Source organism: Thermobia domestica, chromosome 13 (genome assembly GCF_964235325.1).
Source record: "Thermobia domestica chromosome 13, izTheDome1.hap1.1, whole genome shotgun sequence".
Lineage (NCBI taxonomy): Eukaryota > Metazoa > Arthropoda > Insecta > Zygentoma > Lepismatidae > Thermobia > Thermobia domestica.
In genome coordinates this window covers 100,805,818-100,825,607 of record NC_137466.1, presented here as the reverse complement: position 1 = coordinate 100,825,607, position 19,790 = coordinate 100,805,818, and the positions used below count along the sequence as shown (strand labels likewise).

The window sequence follows — 19,790 nt, the reverse complement described above, 5'->3', positions numbered from 1 at the left end:
CCAAATAAAGTATGTAATCTATTAGCGCATCATGTAAATAAAATTATATTTAATACTTCCCAATATTAAATAGATAATATTATAGCATTTTTAATGGTAGAATAGGCTTTAACGTTAAAAGGAATATATGAAGGTTAGGAACTACATTGAAAATTGGTTACAATCAAAGTTTAAAGAAATACTAAACATTTAAACAAAAGTATAGAAAATATGACATGAACTATCCAAGTAAATAACGAATAGCTTATTAAATACAATTATAAAATATGTTTCTTCGTATCTGACTTTAATAAACCACGATGAATATAAAATGTGAAATGCGTATTATATTCTAGTGTGCAGTGACATTATAGACAAGTTTATGTTGAGAACGTAATAATGCACAGACAGCATTATATGGTATGCCTTATGTCTCTGCTTTCTTTGGGAGGGGGAAAAGAGGAAGGGCAAAGATACCTTCCTTGCTCTGAAAAGTTAAAACTAGTACGACAAATCTAATTTTAAAAAGAGAAAAAAAATTATGCACAAAATTCAATACAGCTGCGTCCAAATAAAGTATGTAATCTATTAGCGCATCATGTAAATAAAATTATATTTAATACTTCCCAATATTAAATAGATAATATTATAGCATTTTTAATGGTAGAATAGGCTTTAACGTTAAAAGGAATATATGAAGGTTAGGAACTACATTGAAAATTGGTTACAATCAAAGTTTAAAGAAATACTAAACATTTAAACAAAAGTATAGAAAATATGACATGAACTATCCAAGTAAATAACGAATAGCTTATTAAATACAATTATAAAATATGTTTCTTCGTATCTGACTTTAATAAACCACGATGAATATAAAATGTGAAATGCGTATTATATTCTAGTGTGCAGTGACATTATAGACAAGTTTATGTTGAGAACGTAATAATGCACAGACAGCATTATATGGTATGCCTTATGTCTCTGCTTTCTTTGGGAGGGGGAAAAGAGGAAGGGCAAAGATACCTTCCTTGCTCTGAAAAGTTAAAACTAGTACGACAAATCTAATTTTAAAAAGAGAAAAAAATTTATGCACAAAATTCAAATTATTAAACTACAATTTATTTTATAATACTCTGTAGTGTACATAATACTGTAAGAGAGTAAAACTACATCAAAGAATAAACTTTAAAATTGGGTCTACTTGATAGAGGTATACCTAATCAAGAAAGGAGTCCCAATTATTCAAAGATAAATTGTCCGAGAAAATCATCAAATGTAAGAATATTATTAAATAACTACACTATCTAAGTACTCAAAAATTAAATTGATGCAAAGAATTGAATATATTTAAAAAGCGTTAAAATAAGAAAAAAAAAGTCATGTAACACTGCACAGAGTAAAAGTAAACTACAAAATTTTAAATTTTGCAGCATAATAAACAAGTTTGTTGGAAAATTGTCAAATATTTTAAGGGCGAAAAATATAGTTATTAAATTATGTGAACAGCAGTTTTCCTATGAGATGATGTGAAGATTTAACACCACCATTTTCCTCATATCGTACTGCTCCTTCCATTCGGTAAATACATATGTAACCTGTATGTTAGGCATATAATTTGGCTTATTAAAGTATCTATTAAGTTCATAAAAATAAATTTTATGCAGTACAATTTCTATTGTAATAAAAATCTTTTTTTTTTCGTTTAAAGCACAGGCTTATGCTATTGTACTATGAATTATAAATTAAAGTAGAACAATCATTATACTTCCAATCCCTCCGAAAATATCTTCATTAATGAGTTCAATATTTTTTAATATTAAACATTTTATAGAAAATATTATAAGTATTTATATTTACGCAAGAGGTAATACTGAACATGGTCAAACAATTAACAAAAAAACAATGAAGTGCATTAAAATAAGAATCTATTCCGTGAACACGCCTCAAAAAGACTAATCAATCATAAACCAAGAATTTTTAACTGCAAATGAAAATAAAAGAAACTATAAAGTATAATTTAGTGAAGTGTAGAATATTTGCGAAAGATTTCACTAGTGGAAAATAGTGTGAAGAGACAGTTTCCAATTTTTCTGCGTTTGGCAATTTCATTCGTCGCCTGGCCTCGATCTCGAGACATGGAATATTCATAACCCAACAGTACGGCAGATTGTGTGTATCACGAGGCAATGACTGCCTTTTGAAGTTATTTATGCTTTGGCATCGAAGACTGTTTAAAGAAAAGGCTGAAATTACAGAAAAGCAAACAAAACAATGATAATATTTTTCAGCTACAGGACTTACCACCCATATCTGCATCATACTTTCTTCACAAATCTATCCCTGTTTTGGTACTGGTTAAGAATAACCCGTAAAACGAATAGTAATTTTACTGTTAAAATGTGTGAGTGTGTATGAAGGAGAATTATCTGAGATACCGTAATAATTCCCACTGTCGAAACATGCCTGCATAATGTAAGAAACCAGTACTTTATGTTTACAAGTTTAATGTTACCAGTATCAAATCATTACAAGAGCTATAGTTCAGTTCAAATGAGTGAATACGATGTCAAGGGTTTGTTGCACTATTCTAATTTATACATGATTCTTATTCTTGTACTATAACCTCCGTCGATGACGCGCCTGCTCCGTACGGACTACTCTCCCGTGGACCACCTTGAATGCTCCTGCCCCGACGCTGTTAAATAGCATCTCGATTTTATTTATTTATTATTATTTTTGCACAGTCTTGTATGTAGCATGTTAGGATGCACATTTGTACCTTACGGGAAAGCACTAGTAAAACTAATCTGCACACGTGAAAGCAACGTCTACCTTAAGAAATAACTCCTCAAATACTACGTGTGGATTTCGTGATAAAATAATTAGATTACAGTAGGATAACATGTAATCATTTCCAGGATACTTCAGTTTGCGAGCATATTATCAATCTGCACGCAATTATTTTATATTATCAGAGGTTAATAACAGTACAAAACGTCTTATTAAATCAAAAAAGTCAGTTATATGTTTTTTATTTAATGGACTCTTCTTTCTAAATCTACACCCGGTATTCTTGTATATTAATTCTCAAATTAATACTATAATATATTTCTCATTGCCTCAAAATTTAACAAAAGTTAAGGGCATGCAAGCATTATAACTATATAAATCGTGAATATTATTAACAAAAAATACTAACAATATCTTCCGGCGCAAATATTAGCTTTGTTTATTATTATACACATTTGGAATATCAAATAATTATTGAAAAGAGTAACGAAAAGATATTTATTCAGCTGCAGTTCTGTCTCACGACGCCATCATACTTGGTTTGTATTTTCCTGCACTCAAACTCGAACGCTGATTGGCTATCGAATGCTCTTGAATTGGACAGGATCGAAACGAAATTTCTTGAACGAAACTATTGAATTCAAGAGAAAAATGACGTCAGTGTTGACGTCTTTTTCATCAAATAGTCTTGAATGGTCTTGAACAAGAGTCTTGTTCAAGCTTTCTTGGATCGTCTACAAGCAGTATTAAGGTTAGAGACATAAAATTTGGCATTTAGGCTTTTAATTTAAATGAATTAAAAACGTGTTTCTGCGTTTTTTGTTTATATATATATCACTTAAAAGAGAAGAAAAATGTGGGAAGTAAAAAGGATGGGGTTGCAATTGTTGTAATAAGATAACCATATCTCGAAATCCCTGAAGATTAGAGACGCGTTAGGGATATAAAATATAATATATGAACTTCTTATTCAAAACAACAGGGTATATGGTACAGAGTATTTGGAAATTCCTTTTTTAACGAAACAATGAAGTGCATTAAAATAATTATTTCGACAATTTTTAATTATTTCGCAATATGTAGAAATAACTTCGAGATTATCAGTCTGGGGGCCAAGTTCTCAGCTAGCTGACCGTAAGCAGTAAATTCAGGCAAGCAGCTAATTCACCTATTTCCTATTACCAATCTTTCAACTTCACTCCTTCCGATTGTTACTAGTGCTTTGGTAATTCAGCATCTTTTGAAGTTCATTACCAGGCAAAACCCAAGATATATGAAATAAACTTTCTGCCTTCGTCCTTCAGTGTTACATTGGGTACTTTGCTGGTGACAAAATCATAGTTACCAGATTTATTCAGCCGCAATGATTATGCGTTATTCGTCACCAGAAGGCCGTCACATGATCTTTTGGGACGATGTGTCTCACTCAAGCCAGTCCATTGAAAGTTGTTGACAACCGAATTCTTTCCAGGTATTGGTATGTATCCGTTTCTGTCTAACAGAAGAATTAATGTGTCATCTCCGGCACGAGTTGCTAGTTCCAGGCTGGACTAAAATACCTCTGGATCTGGAGAAATTCAAGGTGGTAAGCTAACAATGTTAAATTCCATGGTTTTACAAACTGGTCACAACGTGTTCATCCTGTCACCTTATTTTACGTCAAAACTAATAACTCAAATTTACAAAAAACATTGGAACTTCCTCTCTGAACTGATTCGCGTTTTATATCAATACAGCACACGTGAGTCCGTTAGTGGCATCACGAAGTGTAATTGGACTTAGTTATACGTACTGCTACTTAGTGTTTGGAGGACGAAACTATTTACTAAGTTGCAATTTTCTATTTCCGCTAATTATCTTACTTCAAATTAGCTGCTACCATGTTGATTTATATTCGAATATTCCAAATCTCTCTATATTGTGTAACAATTTGCCTAAAGCTAAAATATTTTAATTTTGGTATAGATATTATGTTTAACTAGCAGGCTGAATATTGGACTTAAGAAGAAGTTGGTCAAGTGCTATATATAAGGTATTGGACTGTATGATTCAGAGACTTGGACATTACGGAAGTTGGAGAAGAAATATTTGGAGAGATTCGAAATGTGGTGTTGGAGGAAGATGGAGAAGATAACATGGACAGAGAGAGCAACAAACGAAGATGTTTTAAAACGGATTGAAGAAAAGAGGACACTTCTAGCCATCATCCTTCGTAGAAAGGCCAATTGAATTGGACACATCTTGCGAAGAAATTGTCTTCTTCACACCGCTATAGAAGGAAAGATGGAAGGGGAGCGAAGAATAGGAAGAAGAAGAACACAACTGATCGATGATTTGAAAGATAGGAGAAAATATAGGGAGTTAAAAGAGGAAGCTGAAGATCGAGAAAAGAGGAAGAAACATTTCCAGGCCCAAATCTGAAAATTGAAAATAAAAATAAAAATAAAAAATCCTCATTAGTCCCAGGACCTGCTGAAAGGCAGAACACTTAATAATAATAATAGCACATAATATGTAGTTTTCTTATTTTGGAGCTATTTTTTGAGTTCAGTCGAGTTTAGCGTCATTTTTAGCAGCAAGGTTATATGAGATGTGAACCTACAACTTAACGTGAAATCCGAACTACATCAGCTACTGCCCGGAATCGAACCCGGGTACCCCACGTCAAAGATGAGCACGCTAACCACTTAGCCAAGAGGGAGTTCTCTTAAAAGAAGAAATTCCATGAAAATCTCTGATTATAACAAACCTGCAATTATTATTATTAGTGTTATTATTTTGATGAATATTTATAATCGTTCAAGTTGCATGTATACCAAAATTGTTTAAGTCGTATGTAATAGTATAGCTACTATCAGTGGCGGATCCAAAGGTGCTGTAGGGGCTATAGCCCCCCTTGACACTCAAATATACACGGGATTAAATGGGCTTCACTCCTGCTTTACACTGGATAAAGCGGCAAACTATGGTTTACTGGTCCCCCTAAACTTTTCATGGCCCCTCCAGACCTCAATACCAAATACTATTATTAATACAAAAAACAAATCTTCGACATTTGTAAGAGAATTTTTAATCACTTGGCTTCCCTATGCTATTCCTGGTCCCCCAAACCTCTGTGGCTGGTTGCGGGCCTGATTCTAAGGAGACCCAAGTAAACTTTGGAAGGCCTTGGACCTGTTCAGCCTCCTTGGAATCTGTGTCCATGAGGACTATTGATGTTTGCTTACGAATGGATAATAACTTCGACGTTTTGAAATTCACAGTCTTAGTCTTTCTTTGACTATTATTATGCTATTAAGGTGATTTTAAAGGAGCTCTAATAATCAGTAGATAGCAGCAGTGATGGAGTGGGTCACGAACTTCGTAATCCGTTACCGGAAGACACAGAGGCAGTCAGACTAATGATCCACTCGACCCGGTGACCTGGATAGACCTATGACCTGGAGTGACCCGGTAAGAGAGACTAAACGTCGTCGTATACATGGATAGTAAGTGTGAGGCTATGAATGCAATTCTACAAATAATGATTCTCTTCCTTCTCATTGCTGTTTCACTAAAAGTAATTTTCTTTCTCGCTCGTCTGGGCATCAGCAATAGTCGTACCTAACGATGGATATGCATATCTGAAAATATGGAATTATTTAAGGATTTTTTCATATTGTTAATTATTGTAAAAGACTGGTTTCTAAATAGAAGCTACCGTATTAACACTATGGCTTCAAATTACATTAAGGACTGTAAAATAAATTTGTTACCTTCTGAACAGTCATCTTTCTTTATCGTATTGTATGTAAGATGTATACATATTAAAATAGATCTGAGCTATATAACTGAAAGAGATAAGCAGTACCTGGCAGCAATGGAAGTTATAGAGTACCCGGAATTTAACAAGTAGACTGCAAAAAGTAACCCACTTAGCAATAGCAATAGGCAGGATGACCTTTGTGTTAATCTCATGCTGCGGACCCTAGAAAATAAAATAATAATAAATGTTATTAAGGTCTATAAACAATACTATAATAAAATCCAATACAAACCATAAAAGCAATAATAAAACAAATCGGCGTGTTATACATTGAAGATAAAAATTTAGATTACATGCGTTTGAAGACTGGACTCAACAATGTAGCGAATTTCCTTTGTTTGAAATTTTAACGTGTTCTCTAGAACTAGTTTTACTAAAACCAACCAGTAATAAAACAATTTTGGGTGGAGCAGAAAAAGTAAAATGTTAGTCTTTTACCTCGTTTTATCATTTATTTATTTATTTTTGAGTTTAACGTCCCACGATTATACACTGAGACTAAGGAAGATGGTGATGATAATAGTGGAATGACGAAAATGATAGGAAACGGGAGAACTTCGAGAAAACCTGCGCAAACGGGCTTATTCCACTACAAAGCTCACTTGGTAGGTGCTGGGATTGAACCAGGGACAACACACGCCAGAATTGGGCGCTCTATCACTGAGCAACCGCGGTTCCTATGTTTTTTCGTACATATCTTTTATGTTATTAAAACCGATTTAAAATCAATTTCACAATCTTGCAAAAGAATAATTTACCACCGTGACATTTTCTTCTCGTTGTAAGCAAGCTTAAATAAAACTCTAAAATGTATATAGCAAAGAATGAAAAGTGAAAAGTTTCACAGCCAAGCAGGAAATTTTGATTGCAATTGGAAAACGAGTTAATAATTTGATTACAATGAAAGAGAGCTCTGAAGGAATGGACACTGAATTGACTATTGACATACAGTATGTTCTTTTTCCTTAAGTCGTGGTGATAGCTTCACTATTCTGAAATGAATAGGTAAATCAATATAGAGGCGTAAATTACGATTACTGTAAATCAAGGTTGTACGCTTACTATTGAAACGAGCTTAGCTCAGCTTAATCTCAGTGTAAAAAGTGAGTTAACTCAAGCTCAATCTTAAGCTTTTTAAAAGTGGCGCGCTCATCTGACACTCAATTTCACGCTCAACGTAAGGAAAACTTGCTCTGATGATTTAATAGCTAAAAATATTTACAATGAGAATGAGAACGGTCAGAATTGGAAATATTAGAAATACAATTGGAAATATTAAGGTAAAATATATTACTTTACAAAGAAAGGATAATATCCATTTAGGCCTATACAGCCAGCAAATCTGTAATTACAGTAATAAGGTAGAATGTGACCTGCGAGAAGTGCACCACACATCTTATCTACCCGACATCTAATAAGTACTTGTTTAAAGTACGTATTGTAAATCTGTGTGACTTTCAATAGTGCGCACCCCTGCACATCCGGCGCCTTTGCATTATGCAACTTGCTTGTTTTTGCTCCTTCAGCCTTTGCACCTCCCTCTGAGTTATGAAACAAGTACTCTTACCTGTATGTTTAGCTATTAATAAATGGTAATCTGTTAACAGAATGAAAGTATTTTAGCCATCAAGGGATTAAACACTGTTTTGCAGCCATATTTTGTATGCTGGGTAGTTTTAAATCTGTACGGAAAGATTAAATCCGTGTACATTATACTAGTTTCAAGTACCAGAAAAATACTTTTTAAAAAAGTCAGTCTTTATGAAATTGCTTCGTATCAATCACCATGTTTAATTTTTAAAGATATTTTAATACATTATTACCATATGCATTGGCAGCACAAAAATGTTTATTATTATTATTATTATTATTATTATTATTATTATTATTATTATTATTATTATTATAACCCCAGCTAGTTTGTGTGGTGGCTACTTTTTTATTTTATTTTCTTTTTTTTTAGCACTGCGTATCAATAAGTGACTGTAGACGTTAGCGTAAACTTGTATATCGTAGGACTGAGCTATTCAAAAACATTACAACAAACAGCACTTTCTCTTCCATAATTTTGTCTTTTTTGCATGAAAAGCCCTAATTGCACTGGGGCAAATCCCGGGGGATGAGGGGGACATGTTCCCTCCAATCTTGGAACTAGGGGGACTGTCCCCCCAATAATTCGACTTGAAATGTGTTTTTTGGAGAGAAATCTGTCGATATGTGTCCGATTGCCACAAAGGAAAGTGAGATGAAATTGATGTTTCCCCAGACGAAATTGATGTGCATATAACGAATTTATTTCGGGGGAGGGGGCTTGAGCCCGATAACCACCCCCTAAATACGCCACTGGCCGTGACGCTTATAAGCGGCCCACCCGCTTAACGGGTTAATGACGCATTGGGAAATATGAAACTGATTATTATAAATGAATTAAGAATAAATACAGTACGTAGAAACTAATAGTCTGTGCAGGCTCATTATTTACTTTTCAAGTGGAAGTAGCAGCCAATACAAGAGTAGAAAAAAATCAAAACATTTGTAACCACAAACCAGATTTTGGACTGGAAATATTTTTTGTCATTTCCTATGGGAATTATGTCTGCGACGGATAGGAGGCAAAACAAAGCGTGAAGTAAGAAGCCAGCTTACAAAGAACAATAGGAAATCAAATCCTCAGTTGTAACGCCCCTTCCACCTAGCATACACAGAAAGCTCCCAGTCCAACAACTATTATTATTCAAAGATATAATAATAATAATAATAATAATAATAATAATAATAATAATAATAATAATAATAATAATAATAATAATAATAATAATAATAATAATCGTCAGACCGAATGCAAACCAATTAACGCCTAGTCGATGGGACTTTGAACCAGAAGATTTAGTTCTCCATCGTACATCCAGTCAGTGTGAAAGAGAATTATCGTCGACTGTCGATGAAATCACATTGGTGTTAAGTCAGTTAAATAACGAAGTGATCAGTAAAAAAAGGAATGTTTTATTCCTCGTCTATTCTATTCTCGCAAGCAAACTTAGTGGCAAGTCAAACGGGCTCTTTTTGTTTCCTCGTTTTGTGGTCGCTAAGTAATGAAAGTGAATAGTAGAGTGAAAGTTTTCTTTCATAGTGTTTTTTTATGCTTGTGAATTAATAGCACAGAGAGTTATTTGCTTAGTAAGCTTATTCTTTCTTTTTCTGTTACTTCTGTGCAGAGGAATAGTGATTTTAAAGGGCAGTGCTGTGTGGGGCCTATTGTGCCGAGTGGAAGCCCGCTTAGATCACATTATTAGTAATTCCTATTGGGCACTAGCTGATGTAGTTGGCTTAAATACCAGAAATAATTCTTTCTTGCTTTACATTTTCGTTTTGAAACTAAGGCACAGAAAGATTATTGTAAGGAATTACTTTACATTCGAAAACTGACGTTTTTCCACCAATCTGATTTTACTCGAATATCAGAAAGCTCAGACAGAAGCCAGATTACCTGAAGTGAGAGAGAATTACACATAGAAGGTAAATCCATATTCGAAACAAGTCGAGGTGAGTGTACTTTCTGACATTTAAAGTAGTGTCTGTGACTTGTTTATTTCTGTTTTTTGTGCGGTTGTTTAAGTTGAGATCCACTCCAGGTTGTATTGCTAAGGCAATTCCAACATTCCTTTTACCCTTACGAAAGTTTCTAGATTTTTATGCAGTTTTCATCTTTCACGGAGTTAAGTAGTATGGGGGACAAAACTGACCTATTTTTGAAAAACCTTTATAATTCCAATATTTCCAGTTTAAATTGGTTTCTTTTACAGTTTATGGTTAATATTCATTGTATATGAAGAGTTCCGAGTATTTTGCCGTTAGAAAACTATATTGCAAATATTTTTTCCTCTAACATTCTCATTCCACTTTTATTGAAAAGAGTAATGAAAGATATTAATACAGTAATGACTGAGAATTAAGTGAAATGTTGAATAATATATGTGTAATTTAGATTTGAAGTTTCAACATTTTTATTCCATTATTCAAAAATTTGAGACTGAGAGTTCTATAATAGTAGAATTGTTTAATACAGCATAAAGAGAAATTATATAGACATATTTCTTGAAATTGATTATTGCAATAATTGAAATCTTATTAGAATTCGTAAAGAAAGAGAAATATAGAAGCGCGCTAATAAATTGTTAGTATTTTTGCTTATCTTTATGAATTCAGATTATGAGTAACTTTGATAGAAATATTATTGAGCATCTTTGATAGTAAGAGGAAATTAACATAACTTGTTCCATTTGTATTTACTTGCCTAATAGAATCTTCTATCAAGAATAATTTTGTATATTATTACTATTTAGAATTCAAGTATATTAAGGAAACTTTTTTGCTTATAGATTCATTCAGATATTTCTATAGTATTTTTTTAATAATATTTTTTGTTGTGTTATTTCGTTAGTGTATCTACACTATTCTAACGCAATAGTGTAAATACACAACCCAAGATTGTTAATAAAATTGTTATTTAAAATTGAATTTTTGTTGTCGTCATTTATTTATTATATAATAATTTGTTTCCTATTTATTTTGAATTTACTGTGGTTTGGAAATATTGGAATGATAATTAACTTTCACAGTGATTGGTTGTACGATGGAGAACTAAATCTTCCGGTCCATGTCCCATCGACTAGGTGTTAATCGGATTGCATTCGGTCTGACGATTATTATTATTATTATTATTATTATTATTATTATTATTATTACTTTGAATGATAATAGTTGTCGGACTGGAAGCTTTCTGTGTATGCTAGGTGGAAGGGGCGTTACAAGTTACGAACACAAGTCAAGTACTTTTTGTTTTTGTTATATTTAGTTTAGATATTCTTGTTATTGTTAATAGTAAAAATAGATTCTCAGTCTCTAATAAGTTCTTTGACTATTGAATTATACTTTGAAAATAATTTTGTAGTAATTCAAATATTTTGAAATTGAGAGTAAAATTTTTTCTCCTCCAACATTATAATTCTACCAATTTTTTTGGAATTCTGAATACTGAATTAAATATAGAATTAATTTTTGGAAATAATGGTGACTCAATTAATTTAATTTAATTGAATGAATAATATTTTTATTGAATTTGAGAATTTTGATAGAAATATTTCAGCCAGCCTTTAAAAATTTTTTGTATATATAAAATGTTATTGGAATCTTTGAATATTTTCGATTTTCCTTCCAGCGTTGTTGCTTTGGTCGTGTAGATTTCCATCTTAGTATTATAGTAGAGTAGAAAATAGTAGTATATGTTTAGTTATAGTATACTATTTTTATATTGTATTGTTGTTCTTAATAGAATTGTTTATTTAAATTCTGATCATATAATGGAGTCTCGACAAGACTATGTTAGCATCGATATGTCGAATGCGGATTTTTTAACAGTAGACGCTACTGGTTATCCTAGTTTAGATCAAAACTCAACTTTTGGTCATTTGAGCATGGAACTTACTCCTCCATTAGCTAATAGCTTTAATGTAAGATCGTTTAGTGTTCCTATTGATAATAATCAATCGATTATGAACTCAGTTGATCTAGATAGAGCTAGTCGTATGGCTAATCCATCTAATAGTCAAATTCCCAGAAACGATCCTAGAGTAACTTTTTCGGAACCGTCTTTAAGTAGAAACATTCCGAATACGTCTTATAGTAGTAACTCAGGAGAACGAGTCGGAATACAGAATAGATATCTTAATCTTGGAAACTATTATAAGAGAGTTTCTAATGTTTTGAGTTCGACTCCGAAAATGGGTTTAAATAATCCTAGTCTCAGAATGCATGGTCATAATCCGAATTATAGAAATCAGAATAGTTCTGAAGGTAATAGGGATATTAACTTTCCTACGAATAGACAAGATCATGTATATTCAGACCTTAATCTAGAACATAAGCTGATGACTAAATTTACCTTTCATAAATCTTTGACATATTTAGAGAATAAACTGTCAGAAATTAAGAACATTTGTGGAAATAATAGCACTCAAACTTTTGAAATGTTATTTAAAATCCAAGAAATATTAATGGATACTAGTTATTCATTTAATATGATTCTTTCAGTACTTCTCTCTAGATGTGATGGTATTATATTGAAGGAAGTTACATCAGCTTTGAATAATAACGTTGATTGGGTTTATTTTAGGAATAATATTATGCATTGGTATATCACACCCACAGTTTTGCATTCACTAATAAGTGAAAAGGTCTATAGAAAACAGGGGTTGACAGAATTAATTAACGATTATGTTAAATCCGTCATGATATCTATGGATATTTTACAACTCGGGTTGAATGAAGGTCAACTAGTTGGTATCATCCTAAATGGAATGAATCCGAATCAACGATTTCGGATGTTGAATTATTACTGTCCAGCTAATAGACAGGAATTTTTAGAAATAACAGAACAATATGTTTCGCAAAATAGAGAACAAATGGAGTATGTTAAATTGCTGAGGAGTAACAAAGGCAAAGAGAAAATATCCTGTTCGAATATAGGTTCTTCAGTAAATAAGAAAGAATATGTTAATAATAATCCGAATTCTATATTACCTAAAGTAAAATCGAATCCCATGAAGAATAGTTTTAGGATTTCGGATTCTTCAAGATTTTCTGGGAACCTTAATAGGAATCGATTTGTTCCTCCAGTTAATAAGAAGAATAGTGTCCCATCAGAGATGAACGGATTTGTGGCAACGTTCGTCATTGGAAAAATTAATAATATTTTGACAAATATTTGTGTTGATGGGGGCTCTAGTTTTAATTTAGTGAATCGAGATCTAGTGAAAAGATGCAATGTGGAAGAACATGTTCATAAGGAGGAAGAACGAACCATCAATGCGCCTTCTGGTCTTAACTTTGTTACGGACGAAGAGGTGAATTTGGTGATAAACTTATCCGGATTTTTTCAATCTGTGGTATTCAGAATAACTGATAATCTTCCTTGTGACTGTTTATTGGGAATTCCATATCTGCGTTCAACGTCGGCGTTAGTGGATTACGAGAAACATTTGTTGGTTCTGTGTAATGGAAAGAAACGTGTGCGACTTAATTATCGCAGGGATTTTGTGGAATCTTTCCGAAAGGGAGTTAGATCTGGTGAACAGAATAGTCAACGAGAAGGGACTGGTGTAAAGTTTCAGAAGAACTTATCTAACAAATCTTCTGGAATATCTTCTATGTTTATTAGGGCAGATTCGTATTCAATCCGTAAAAACGAAAAGGGAGTTCAGTGCGACCTTGATCTTCAACATCTAGAAAAACATTTATTAACTATAAATGCTCCTGATGCTTCGCAGCTTCTTGGGCTACGAAATTTAATTGAAGGAGAGTTATCGAGAGACAGCATTAGTGTGGACCAGCAGATTCGGAGGTTGGATACTGATCAGGGATGTCCAGAAACCTCTTCCATCACGCATAAGTCATTGGATAGCGATCAAGATGGTTTACATCGTAGATCTTCAGTGGACTTAGCGATGATTTCGACGAATGTTGGTGACATAGAAGAGAAGAACAATTCCAAAGAAGATATGAATTGTGACACCGGTTATAAGACTGTTTCGGATTTAATCCATTCAGATAAGGATCCCAAGGTTAAGAAACAGAAACCATCGAAGAAGAAGAAGAAGCCAAAGAAAAAGAAGACGACAAACATTATGGATTGTGCAAAAGATCAACAGATTAAGCACGATCATAGTGTTACGTGTGAAAAGGAAATGAAGAACGTTGTTGTAGTTCCTGCAGCGACTTCGAAAGTTAAACACAATGAACCATCTAGTTCTTCGGAAGCTTCTGACGTGGACGTCGAGCAATCAGAGAAATTCCACGACTTGTTGAAGAAGAATAAGAAATATATTGGGGAGGAAATTAATCGAGATTCAGTAAATAGTTCTGATCGATTCCCGCAGGTGAAAAACCCAGAAAACATACAGGTGAAAAACTCTAATCGAGAATCGTGGAGTTTTCGGAATCCTGATATAAATTCTTTCATGGGTTCGATAAGAGCTGAATACTCTGACGTTATTACGAATAGAATCGGATGTATAAAGGGTTGTATAGGCAAATTATATCTGTCCGACAACAAACCTTTTAAGCAAAATCCATTCCCTGTGCCTAAGAATAAAGAAAAAGAATTTGATGCTCAGATTTCAGAATTAGTTAGGCAGGGTATATTAATTGAAGTTGACCATTCGAAGTACGCCAGTAGTTGTTTTTTAGTTAAGAATAAGGACAACAGTTATCGTATTGTAGGGAACTTTTTTAAAGCAAATGAGCTTATTGTAAATGATCCTTTCCCGTCTCCGAACATAGAAGAATGTTTAGCTGGCCTATCAGGCAAGCAATTCTATTCAAAGATAGATCTTAAGAAAGCATATTTTCAAATTGTACTAGATTCTAGCTCACGTGACATCACTACAATTGTTACGCCAAAGGGTCTTTTTCAATTTACGAGTCCCAGTAGGTATTAAAACTGGTAGTAACATTCTTAACCGAGTGATGCATAAAATACTTGGAGATTTGGAAGGGGAAGGAGTACGATCTTATTTTGATGATGTTCTCATATTTTCAGATACGATTGAACAACATAAAAATACTATAATTAAGGTATTAGAAAGATTTCGAGAATATAACGTTACTATATCTCCGGATAAATGTTTGTTCTTTCAGACTAAGATTAATTATCTAGGTTATATTATTACCGGAGATCAGATGGAAATCGACCCGGCTAGGGTTTCAGCAATTAGAAATATACCACCTCCACGGAATAGGAGAGGTCTTATGAAGATCTTGGGGCTTTTCAGTTATTACGCGAAATTCGCTCCTGAGTTCCAGGAACTGATGGGACCTCTCAGCGAATTGAAATCTCCTAAGAATAAATTTGTCTGGAGTCCAGAACACCAAAGGATTCTAGACAAATTAAAAGACATATTGGTGGATAATATTGTAGACCCCAGATCTAAATAAACGATTTGTTTTAAATGTGGACGGATAAGGAAAAAGCATAGCTGCTTGTTTGTCTCAGGAGAACAATAACGGGGAACTTCAACCTGTTTGTTTCTTCAGTAAAAAATTATCAGAAGCACACAAACATAGAAGCATATACGAGATAGTTTATAAGCCTAGTAAAAGCTATGTCCCGATTTAAACACTATTTGGTTAAAGAATTTGACGTCCTGACGGATAACAAGGCCTTGACTTGGATATTAAGCAACTCAAAGCGTCTATTAAAGTATGGTCCTCTTGTTGAGGCGTTATGTCAGTTTTCATTTAAGATCAAACACGTTAGGTCTGCAGATAACATGATAGCTGACATTCTCACAAGAGTTTACGATCCATTTGAGTTTAGTTTAGTAGACGGACCTTTGGGGTTGGCGGCCTTTGATAGCAACTTAAGGTTAGCTCATAGATGGAAGTTGCCTCTGATTCAGGAACCAATAGAAGATCTTCAAAGAGAAGATGCAGAATTGAAAGCGATAATTGAGAAATTAGAAAATGGCGACATCATTCCTGGTTTTGTATTAAACAAAAAGATACTTATGAAGAAAACCAATTCAGTTCACAACCCTTTTAAGGTTTTTATCCCTAAGGCTCTTCGTAGAGTTCTGATAGAGTACTATCATGATGACAAGCTTGTAGGAGGTCATTCTGGTACCTATCGGACTCTGAAAAAGCTAATGAAAAGATTTACGTGGGGAAATATGAAAGAGGAAGTGGCTGAATATGTTAGATGTTGTCATAGGTGTCAGCTTTCAAAGGAAGAGAATAAAAGAAAGATGGGGTTACTGATATCAGAATATAGTAAGAGGATTGGATCGCATTGGTACTTTGACATTATTGGTGTATTGCCTAACTCTAAGGGGTATAGGTATATATTAATTGGGGTTGATAACGCTAGCCGATTTGTAGTGCTAGAGAAATTGAGATCGTTATCATCAGCCTCAATAATGGACAAAATGTCTAATATCTTCAGTCGTTTAGGATATCCAGAAGCTATTTCCACAGATAACGCTTCTGTGTTTATTTCTGAGTTCTTTAAGAAATTCTTGTTCGGACTGGGGATAAAACATATTACATTAAGTCCATACCACCCTGAAGCGAACGCAGCGGAGCGTTTCATAAAAACGCTTAAGTCATCTATTCGTTCTTATTTTGCAGATAAGCAACATCTTTGGTCGACTCTAATACCAGATTTACAGTATACGCTAAATATTAGCGAGCATTCCGGTCTTAAGATGTGCCCTATCGAAATATTTTTAGGACGTCCTACTTACACCCCACTAGAAAATCGATGGGACATCTCAGAAGCAGATATAGCCGGAAAGTCAGCTAAAGCTTTATGGATGGATGCCATAAAGAATATGGAAAAAAGCTGGATTAGAAGGAAAAGACTTATGCTGCAAAGAAGAAGAGAAGTAGCGTTCCAGGTAGGCGACAAAGTACTAATTAGAGCGCATGTTAAATCTTCCTTAAAAGATAAAGTTGCTAAATCACTCAGTGATAAATGGAATGGACCATTTATAGTCAGGAGGTTCTTGACACCAAATACTGTTCTAATTTCGGACGAGAATGATAATCCTGAATCGTATAAGCGGAGTCACGTATCCGAGATTAAGATTTATCGGGTCCAGAGACATTGAAAGGTTAAATGAAAAGCTGGAAGCGAAAATTGGAAACGAAAAATTGGAGAATGATATAGATAATTAGAAAAAATGTGTATATAATAAAATGTCAAAAACTACTAATAAATTGTAAATAATTATTTTATATATTTTAATCACGGCCGTGATTATCGAAATTTTTGTAGAGTTTTGTATATAATAATTAAATTTTCCCGTGTATAGTATATAATGTAGTAGTTTGACCTATATATATATTTATGTGAATTTATGAAAAATAGATTTATGATATCATATGATTTATATTAATGTTAACTTTCTATATTTATAGATACCATTTTTGTCAAAAATTGGGGAGCAGAATTTTTTTTGTAAAGGCCTGGTGAATGTGCCGTGTCCCCTTCGGAATGAGGCCGACTGTGGAATGAGGCTGACGAGTATGGACACGACACAAGAAGAATTTAATCCAAAGAAGGATAAAACAATGTAAAATAGATTGAGTTAATCAAATAGTCATTGTAAGAGTCACTATGGGTTGTTTTAGAACCATTGGTATTGTAATATTATGTTTTCTTTTTAAAAAAAGAAAAAGTAAAAAAATGGAAGGAAGGAAGAAAAAAAATTGAAACTGTTAAAAGTGTAAGGAGAGTTGGTAAGACTGTTAGAGGAAAGATTGCAGTCGCGAATAGTGGGCGTGGTCTTAAAAATCCGAATCTACAAGCTAAAGTGGGTCCCGTGCCTACTTTACTTGTGTTCGTATTTACTTAGCCGGAAGGTTCCTCTGTCGTATTTATTTAACCGGAAGGTTACTCTTCTGTCTTCGTAGCGGTATTGCCGTATGATTACTCTGTTCTTATTGTATAACTGGAATAGTGTCAAAACCGAGTATTGGTTTAACAAGAGGATTGTGCAGTCAATGGAGTTTTGTTTCGTTTCGTCAGGATTTCTCTTTTGAGAATTTGTTCACCGTTTTTATTTCTGTTTTGTGTGATGAGAGTATTATCGTCGACTGTCGATGAAATCACATTGGTGTTAAGTCAGTTAAATAACGAAGTGATCAGTAAAAAAAGGAATGTTTTATTCCTCGTCTATTCTATTCTCGCAAGCAAACTTAGTGGCAAGTCAAACGGGCTCTTTTTGTTTCCTCGTTTTGTGGTCGCTAAGTAATGAAAGTGAATAGTAGAGTGAAAGTTTTCTTTCATAGTGTTTTTTTATGCTTGTGAATTAATAGCACAGAGTTATTTGCTTAGTAAGCTTATTCTTTCTTTTTCTGTTACTTCTGTGCAGAGGAATAGTGATTTTAAAGGGCAGTGCTGTGTGGGGCCTATTGTGCCGAGTGGAAGCCCGCTTAGATCACATTATTAGTAATTCCTATTGGGCACTAGCTGATGTAGTTGGCTTAAATACCAGAAATAATTCTTTCTTGCTTTACATTTTCGTTTTGAAACTAAGGCACAGAAAGATTATTGTAAGGAATTACTTTACATTCGAAAACTGACGTTTTTCCACCAATCTGATTTTACTCGAATATCAGAAAGCTCAGACAGAAGCCAGATTACCTGAAGTGAGAGAGAATTACACATAGAAGGTAAATCCATATTCGAAACAAGTCGAGGTGAGTGTACTTTCTGACATTTAAAGTAGTGTCTGTGACTTGTTTATTTCTGTTTTTTGTGCGGTTGTTTAAGTTGAGATCCACTCCAGGTTGTATTGCTAAGGCAATTCCAACATTCCTTTTACCCTTACGAAAGTTTCTAGATTTTTATGCAGTTTTCATCTTTCACGGAGTTAAGTAGTATGGGGGACAAAACTGACCTATTTTTGAAAAACCTTTATAATTCCAATATTTCCAGTTTAAATTGGTTTCTTTTACAGTTTATGGTTAATATTCATTGTATATGAAGAGTTCCGAGTATTTTGCCGTTAGAAAACTATATTGCAAATATTTTTTCCTCTAACATTCTCATTCCACTTTTATTGAAAAGAGTAATGAAAGATATTAGTACAGTAATGACTGAGAATTAAGTGAAATGTTGAATAATATATGTGTAATTTAGATTTGAAGTTTCAACATTTTTATTCCATTATTCAAAAATTTGAGACTGAGAGTTCTATAATTGTAGAATTGTTTAATACAGCATAAAGAGAAATTATATAGACATATTTCTTGAAATTGATTATTGCAATAATTGAAATCTTATTAGAATTCGTAAAGAAAGAGAAATATAGAAGCGCGCTAATAAATTGTTAGTATTTTTGCTTATCTTTATGAATTCAGATTATGAGTAACTTTGATAGAAATATTATTGAGCATCTTTGATAGTAAGAGGAAATTAACATAACTTGTTCCATTTGTATTTACTTGCCTAATAGAATCTTCTATCAAGAATAATTTTGTATATTATTACTATTTAGAATTCAAGTATATTAAGGAAACTTTTTTGCTTATAGATTCATTCAGATATTTCTATAGTATTTTTTTAATAATATTTTTTGTTGTGTTATTTCGTTAGTGTATCTACACTATTCTAACGCAATAGTGTAAATACACAACCCAAGATTGTTAATAAAAT

The 19,790-nt window shown here is 33.3% G+C and overlaps 1 protein-coding gene across 4 annotated transcripts in view; it reads right to left on the bottom strand.

Annotated features, from left to right (window-relative positions):
- LOC145668396 (galactose-3-O-sulfotransferase 2-like) overlaps window positions 1-19,790 on the bottom strand; it is a 134,015-nt gene that overhangs the window by 52,934 nt on the left and 61,291 nt on the right. For all 4 annotated transcript variants that reach the window (XM_081736185.1, XM_081736186.1, XM_081736187.1 and 1 more), the window contains one exon: window positions 6,620-6,736. In XM_081736185.1, the coding sequence (XP_081592311.1) occupies window positions 6,620-6,736 (117 nt within the window). The remainder of the gene's footprint in view (window positions 1-6,619; window positions 6,737-19,790) is intronic.